Source organism: Etheostoma spectabile, chromosome 20, assembly GCF_008692095.1.
Source record: "Etheostoma spectabile isolate EspeVRDwgs_2016 chromosome 20, UIUC_Espe_1.0, whole genome shotgun sequence".
In the NCBI taxonomy this organism is placed as follows: domain Eukaryota; kingdom Metazoa; phylum Chordata; class Actinopteri; order Perciformes; family Percidae; genus Etheostoma; species Etheostoma spectabile.
The window spans coordinates 20,115,923-20,124,801 of record NC_045752.1 but is presented as its reverse complement, the minus strand read 5'-3'; the positions used below and the strand labels follow the sequence as shown (position 1 = coordinate 20,124,801).

At 37.7% G+C, this 8,879-nt stretch overlaps 1 protein-coding gene and 1 long non-coding RNA gene across 2 annotated transcripts in view; one reads left to right on the top strand and one right to left on the bottom strand.

The window, feature by feature from the left end:
- Positions 1-8,879, top strand: part of LOC116669988 (uncharacterized) — a 13,773-nt gene that overhangs the window by 1,288 nt on the left and 3,606 nt on the right. The window lies entirely within an intron of this gene.
- The window catches only part of LOC116669985 (uncharacterized), a gene marked incomplete at its 3' end in the record, with an annotated part of 4,785 nt that continues 112 nt past the window's right edge, over positions 4,207-8,879 (bottom strand). Inside the window, 6 exon segments of the mRNA XM_032500156.1 lie at positions 4,207-4,618; positions 5,415-5,477; positions 5,581-5,640; positions 5,734-5,799; positions 6,072-6,149; positions 6,245-7,493. Of these exon segments, the coding sequence (XP_032356047.1) occupies positions 4,398-4,618; positions 5,415-5,477; positions 5,581-5,640; positions 5,734-5,799; positions 6,072-6,149; positions 6,245-7,460 (1,704 nt within the window). The 5' untranslated portion in view covers positions 7,461-7,493.

The window sequence follows — 8,879 nt, the reverse complement described above, 5'->3', positions numbered from 1 at the left end:
TGTGTGTGTGTGTGTGTGTGTGTGTGTGTGTGTGTGTGTGTGTGTGTGTGTATTGTATGTGATGAATATGAAGATGAACTGCTACATCTTCTGTCAGCTCTAGCCACTGAAAAAACAGCTGGTCAGTCTGACGTCATGTTGCCTGGCCCAAATGGAACTGAGTCTTCCTGCAGGCTTTCTATACAACGCTAGAATGGCTTGAAACAAGGTAACCAAGGTAACCAATTTACAGAGTCCATTACCACAAAGTCATGAAATACAGGTGGCAGGGCACCTTTAAGCTGGACAGATGTTTGATTGTTTGCTGTGATAACAGCAACATACATGTTTGGTGCTTATAATGTTTGTCCCAAAATTTGATCAACCAGTGCTCTAAGACCCTGTTCACACCTGGCATTAACATCTGTCCTAGGTGATCCAATCACGACTGGACATCTCCGAGTACAGGTGTGAATGCACCGAGGACGCATTGAGATCTAAGCACAATGGCCTTGTGTCCCGAGCCACACTGATGACGTCCGCTGTGTAAGGGTAGTGTTCTCAAATCACACTTTGAAAAGGCCCATAGAGAAATATAACGAGTGAGTAAAATGTTTGCCTGGAACATGCCAAGGCAAAGTCCCAGTTCGTACTGTTTTGATTAGAGATGGTCCGATATCATTTTTTGCTTCCTGGTACCAATTCTGATACCTGAACCTGCTTATCAGCGGATACTGAGTACCAATCCAAAACCAGTGTGTCATATATTGTATTACGTTTTAACAGCTGTATGCTACTATCCCTGTATGGATGTGAAGTGGTTTCTATCCTTGTTTTAGGGCCTGGCTCCGGTTGAAACATGAACAAACATAAAAACTGATTGCCGTAGAACTTTCTTTTCAGTCAGTCGTGACAAATTCAATTATTAGTAGTGGTATTGCATTGTTGCATGAACTCCAGAGGCAGGGGTATGTAGACCACATAGGGGGAAATCCCATTCATCCCCGCATTAGTATGTATGAATCAAATATAAAATCTGAAAATATTTTAGCAATTTTTTTTCTATTAGCTTACATAGATTTTTTTACATCAGTGCTTCTACTTTAGGTAAACTGACGTAAGAACAGGACTTTCCCCTAAAGACACTCTCTTGACCATAATGCATCTGTGTTTCTCCCAGTCATGATAATATCAGCAGGGCCTTTAAAGTCAGCAGTGCAGTGCCGTCTATCACACACCTGCTGAATAAGACAACCTTAAACAAAGTCCTGCATTGATGTACGTTTTCACATCTGCATTCCTTCTCTCTGACACACACCAGACCGAACATCTCCTAAAGCTAGATGAGGTCAGGAGAGATTTATTTAAATTCCTCACGCCATGTTCTCATCAGTCGAACACCTGCATGAAACAAATGCAAGTATACTCCAGGGATATACTTGGAGGTTTGAAGAATAAGAATAAGAAGAATAAAAAATGTGGATAAAATTATAAACCACATTGCCACAGGATATCAATCCACGTCACTGAATGTTTAAAAAGGCCAGAATTTTTCCTGAACCACCTTTTATATCCACTGCACTGTCACACCTAGAATTATTTCTATGCCAGTTTCAGACCAGAGATTATTTACTTTAAACAGTTTGAAAGGGTTCCTGTTTTAGCAAGTGCTTTTTCCATTGAGGTTTATCATTCTGTACCAAAAGTCCAAAATTAAACACTGACTACGTTTACACGCTCATGATATTAATTTATTATAATGATATTTTTTGCCGTTTTCTGACTAAGCTGTTTACATGGCTAATGAAAGGTAATATTAATCTAATATTCCTGATTCCATGGCTAATGAACGAGTATATTAATCTAATATTCCTGTTTCCATGGCTAATGAAAGGGAATATTCATTTAATATTTCTGTTTCCATGGCTAATGAAAGGAAATATTCATCTAATATTCCTGTTACCATGGCTAATGAAAGGGAACATTCATCTAATATTTCGGTTGCCATGGCTAATGAAAGGGAAAATTCATCTAATATTCTTGTTTCCATGGCTAACGAAAGGGAATATTCATCTAATATTTCTGTTTCCATGGCTAATGAAAGGGAATATTTATCTTATATTCCTGTTTACACATAGCCGTGCATTTTTCTTAGTTTTCCGGTGGTGGACTTGTTGGACCGTGGGGACACAGCATCCCTCTTTCATTCCTTATCCTTTTTCATTCTATATCCAAAAACCTGTTGATATGCAAGTCTTTGATAATGTTTAAATGTAGCTGTTTCTCCTTCTTACTGGGTCGGCAGCCTTGCAAACTGTTGGCTGATTGGTTTGTGTACAGTTAACCATGGCAATGCACAGAGCTGACCGTAAGCCATGAACAGTGCGGGAGACCGGAAACTTCTGTAAAAAACAGGTTGAGACAACTATTTCAAATGACCTGTCCAAAGAATGCTTCTAAAACGTGAATAATAACGGCATATCCCACATCTTAATCAGAAAATGCTATATTCAGAAAAAGGCCTTATGGGAATATACAACCGGAATATTCTGTTTACATGACCTGTATCGAATTATTAAATATTGTGGAATATTGGTGTGCATGTAAACATCCTCACTGTCTACCTCCTGAAGCTCAGACTACTCTTTGGTAAAGACAAACAGCTGTATTTAAAGGTAAAATCTGTGTAGCTGTGTAAATGATTGTGAACAACTCTTAGGAGGGGACACCATGCACCGTGCTGCCTTTGCTGAAGTTAGATGAAATTATTACATGTTTTATCAAATATAATATCTGAGCAGTGGCTTTAAATTAGCCAAGCCACCCAATATTAACTTTGACAGATGACTTTAAAAGTTACTAGCAAATTTGGCCGGTAACGGAGTAGTGATGTAGAACGAATCCTACATTTCCCATGAACACTATGTTGTACCCTGCATAGCTACGGGTCATAGTATATCATTGTCTGTATATTATAGTACAATAGTGTACCAAAGTAAGGAAGTGATCAATTCTCAGCATCAAATGGCACCAAATCTGATTATTATATGGTTCTGTGGTCTTCAGAAATATGAGACTCTTCCCCAGTTAACCTCTAGAACAACATTCTAAACCACAGCTGGAATTCACTGTAACAGTATTATAATAGTATAATGGTATATTGTACTAAACACAAAGGAATTACAAAAAGGCACAAGAACACAACTTATCTTCCTCCACATTCCTTCCTCTTTGAGCTTTGTTATTATCCTGACACCCAAAGTCTGTTTTCTTTTATACACACACACAATAAGTATACAAAATGACACACTCTCTCTCTCTCACTCTCTCTCTCTCTCTCTCTCTCACACACACACACACACGCACACACACACACACACACACACACAACACACACACAAACACACACACAACACACACACACACCCACACACACCCCACACACACACACACACCACACACACACACACACAACACACACCACACACACCATCCCGTTTTTATTACCTCGTGGGATCCAATGACAGGCAGCAGCCTGATGGGATCCACCCTTTCTAGAGGGTCTAGAAACATGATTTTAACTGCTAAATTTTTTATATTTTTTTGTTAACACAAAAATGACTTTAAACATCAAACACTCTCAAATAAATTTTAGACCTGAATTTTGTTCCCCCCTGGGGACTAGACCTGAACTTTTGTCCGTCCTGGGGACCAGTCATGTTATGTGTATTGGCAAACAATCAACAGCACTGTTTGGCACTGCACAAATCATGACATGCAATTTGTTAGATTGAAACATATTAGAGTAGATTCCTTCATATCCAAACTTTAAACAAGCTGATTTCACTGTCATGTTTATCAATGCTCCTTTAAATAGTATGATTGAAAGTACAAATAATACAAATAATCTTATTTAATAAGTAAAAACATGTTTGTCAATCTATCCCCAATGCCACACACAGACCTGCTCTACAAAGCTTTTTTTTACTGAATTTAATGATTTAAATACCTGATGTTTTCTTCCAAAATGGATCTGGTGGGGAAAAGCCTAGACCTACTGTAAAAAAGGGACAAATTAACCTTATATTTTCACAACCTTTATTTAAACGGTCTTTGCTTTTTTTGTGACAGTCCAGTACCAGCTCCAAGGCTTTTTCTGCCACTTAAACTACACCAACAACAGCCAACACAACATGGCAGTAGAGGCTACGATGAGTCGGCAGTTACTTAGGACAAATGGAGCCAAGCAAAAAGAACATTTAGAACTTCATGATGAACAGTGATTTCTTTTTTTAACAAGATCAGTAACCTCAACATCAAAGAGAAAGGAAACCGAGTCTGATAGTAGCAAAAAAGAACATTTTGCTGGGTTCCAAAAAAAAATATGATCAGTTACAACATGCAAGACAAAATGAAAGTCAGTAACGTCTTGAACTTTCACGCTGAATGGCAGTTATGCGATTTTTAACGTAAAACTTTATCGCCGTCCATGTTCTGCTTCTAAGTGCTTCAGGGGAGGCCTTAATACAGGCTACACAGTTTGATTTTCCTGGTACTTTACCAGATTCAATGAACGTTTTCAGCGTTTTTTCCACAGCTTGGACTTCTGCAGGTGACCAACCCCTCTTCTTTGAGGTTTCTAAAGAAACAAGACAGAAAAAAGACAATTAGGAGCAGTTTTGCCTGTAACTCTGCTACAGCTCTGCAAAAGGCAGACTAGTGAACATCCGGGCGGCCACTGCCAGCAGACTGTTGGGAAAGGAATAGTCTGCTGTTGCTGTAAACATCCTAGTTTTCTACATGGTTAAGTCCGTAGTGAAGACTAAGTTAAGCACAGTATTTTGTTTTTTCAACCCACCTGGGGTTAACCCATTCAAACACACAATCAACCTGGCTATAACCCTGACTGATCCCTTGGTGTGAAAGGGGTATTACAGTGGCAGATAACACTGCCCAGTACAGTAGGTTAGGGTCAAGAAGAACAACAAAACTACTGCTGTTGCTTATTTTAAAATAAGCAACTCAGTCTCAACTTTGCCAAGGTGTGTATTAGAAACTGAACACTCTCAAGCCTTTATAATTAGTTATAAAGGTTATAATTAGCAGAAGGTTAAACTATTAGCACAATTTCCTCTCAATCTCTAAAATGATTTGTAGAGTGACACATTTTAATAAAACTTTAACTTGAGTTCATGTTTATGTAGCTAGCTAGAGCCTTGCATAACAGTATGTTATCAAGGTCTTATAAAGAAAGCAGGACTGTCATTATCATAAAAAAAATCTAAAATTGGACGGTTGTGATTGGTTTAAGAAGAAAAAGGTGTTTTTCCCCTATCAAAGAATATTAGAATGCTAGCATAAATCATTGATTCCACTCTTTTTGTAGAAGCAGGTAACTAACAAATAGCAAGGTTAACATTTAGTGTGTGAAATACCTGTTTTAGGGTCACTTCTTTCAGACTCAGCTTCCATTTTCTTTGATGTTGAGGGTACTGGTCCTAGTTAAAATAAGAAAGCACTGTTCATCATAAATTTCTAAAGTTTGCTAAAAGCTGACGTAAAGTCATGTGATAACAAATATCAAGCACAGCGAAAAAATACCAGTTTTAGGGTCATCATCACTGTCAACAGCTAGCATTTTTCTCTTAGGTGTTGAAGATCCTGTTTAACAAATGAATTAAGGTTTTATCAAATTACAAAATCTTGTACTCAAAAGCAAGGAAATAATGTAAAAGTATCTAGTTTATGGAATACCTGTGGGTGCAATGTCATCATCAGACTCATCAGTCATTGGCTGTCTTTTTTTAGATCTCAATGAGCCTTTGACAAAAAACCAAAAGTTACGACATTTGCATATGGTTGCTCTTAAAGCTTACTCAGCATCCATTGCTATTAATGTCTATTGCTTGTAAGTACAAAATTAAAATTTTTGTCCAGCCAAATGGTTTGTGAATGTTCAAATTCAATAGAATGGCTGGTAAGTAAAGAAAATTTACCAACCACTCAAATATTTGACCAGCATTTGGCTGGTGGAGGGTGCTAACTTTGTACCCTGGATGGAAAAGGGGAAAACAGTTAAATGTGGAACTCACCTGATGACCTAGAGTTGAAAGATGACTCCTGTGCCTCTGTCTCTGAGAGATCGCTTTCCACAGCCTCTGGTACTTCCTCTAAAAAGCAGAGATGACAAAAGACATTAATACAAAATAAATGTGTATATATATACACATTATTATATATAAATACATAAAAACACTTCCTTTACCTTCAGGATTGATTTGGTTTTGGTCCAGGCTCGTGGTCTGTCTCCCCTCTTTAAGAGTCTGTAGGGCACAAGGTGACACACATACATCCCACTTTTTCTCATAAATACTCCGGCTCCTCTCCAGATTCTTCAGAAATTCCTCATTGTCAGACTCTGCCATCTGTGCTTCACACTGAAGTATATCTGCAATCTTCTTGAGACTATGACCCAGTTTTAAGGCCAAGGACGGAGTTTTGTAGCTGTTGCTGTGTTCATGAAAGCCAGCCAGCTCTCGTACTGCTTCAACCACAGAGTTGAAGTTGGAAGGTACATAGAAGTCCTCCATATGTTTCAGTCTGCCAGCATTCTGTGCTTGTCGAACAAGTCTTCCTATTTCTCGCATTTTTTGTCTAATGTACACATGTTTGGTGTTGTCATGTCCAAGCTTTACATACAAATGTTCTCCAAATCTCAAAATGCTTTTCTCCTCTTTGATGATGTTTGTGACTTCATCTTGTTGCATTGCATTTGTCAGCTCCCAAACCTTTTTGCTAACACCATCTGGGACGGGTTGTGCAAAGGCACAGAGTGATTGGACCCGACTTTGGCCTGGTTTTGTTGTGCTACAGTTTCGTGAAAGTTTGCACCTGGACACGTGCCTCCATAAGGACTTTCTTTTAAGCAAAGCTTCACAGTAAATGCAGTGCATGTAGTCACTTGCATTCACTGGTTCCTTAGTTTGATAACTTGGGATCAATGTCCCCCTACCATTTTTCAATACCTCATTATTATGAGCATGGTTTCCTTTATTTTGAATTAGGCGAAAATGCAGTTTTCGTTCTTTTGAGTTCAAAGGAAAACTGATTGCCTTTGCTACAGCTGATTGATTGCTGTGTTTTCGGACTAAATGTCTTGCCATTCTATGGCACTGCATGGGACAGTACAGACAATGATGCCTCTTACTGTGTACTCTGCCACCAATTTTTCTTTTTCGCTGCTTCAGTACTGACACATTTTCCAGGCTTGTGTCAGAGTGTTCACTTTCTGATCTCTTAGTACTGGCAAATGTCTTTCTTTTGTACGTCTTCTTTGGCTTCTTTTGTTTAACCAATGGAACCTTGTTTGTAAGATCCTGAGATCCCTCTGAACTACTTCCACGTATTGAGTTTTTTGGCGGAATATATCCATCACAACTGCTTTCAATGCAGCTCATAGAGGCTTCTGATCCATCAGGCATCTTAGAGATCTGTTCAAGGTATTCTCTGGTAAGCTGGAAATGAAACATACACTTTAAATTATCTGCAAGAAGACATGTATGCAAATCTTCTGTTGTACAAGACCAACTTAAAACCTGGGTAACTGATCCTGATAAATCTTTGCGCACCAAACGGGGTTAGGATAAGGTTTTAACATACTGTATACACTCAAAGATGTGTTTACAGCTACAGGGCTAATATAGGGCAATATAAGTTAATTAAACTGAATCTAATTAATGAAACATACAATATGTAACATTTCTACATTGAAATGTCTAAAAAAGATTGTTATGCAATCTGTTGAATTGTCTACTTACACTATCCCAAATATTTCCAACAATTTTCTAACCCACGGATATCTGTGCTGGTATATCTAACTTCCATCGAAATTCGGGAACCCAGATGAAACATTCAAGAGTAATTGTAAATCATACAATGACACAGAAAGAATGATACTCAGTAACGTAATACAGCTTGCTTTCTCCCAGAAGGCATTGTTTTGTCATTGGTTACATGCCACTTTCAACACAGTAATACAGCAGAGACCTTATTTAATGATACATTTCAATATTTACTGATCCAGCTTAATGTTACATGCTCATAAAGTTATTTTTGGTATGATTGTTTTGACCATGGTTAATAGCACTAGGCTAACCTGCAATATCAACATGTGCTTGTAAAATTGTGGGTTTAGTTGCTGGCTAAGGTAAGCTTTCTTGCTAACTAACTGATCAGCTACCGAAACAAATAAAATCAAGAAAAACTTAAATATGTTGGGGAAGCTGCAGCTATTTTATTAGAATGGCATGAATAAATGTTTCGAAACAACATGAATATACTTATATTAAGTGCAATCTCATCTTTAAACAGATGCGTTCTAATCAACAATGTGTTTAACAATGAAAACTACAACTCCCATAATTCCATGTAACTTCACAACAGAAGTCATAAGTCTCTGTTTACTATGCATTGTTTTGATTGAGAGATCCCTAAGCAGCAGGAAGTTAAAATGTGGTACGTTGAAGGATTATTTGGAGGTACTGTTAAAGCATCTGGCAAAACATCTTGTCAACAAATATGTTTATAATAGTTTTTGCATCTATGGCATCACCTAATTTCATCATAACATGCAGGAAGGAAAGAACAGTTATCTAATCTTTTATACTATCTAATATCGTGTTAGTTATACTATACTATAACTTGTTTTTCTTTGTTGAATAATACAGCAGAGAAAGAGCTTTTACAATATTGGTTTTAGAAATCGTAATTAGGTTATTTACCAATATTGTTTACCTCTAGTGTTCAGCTAATTATAATTATTCAAACTTACAAATAGGCTGTCAGTTCTCTTCAGGGGTGGTACATCTGGGTCATCACCAACATCATCATGTGAACTCTCA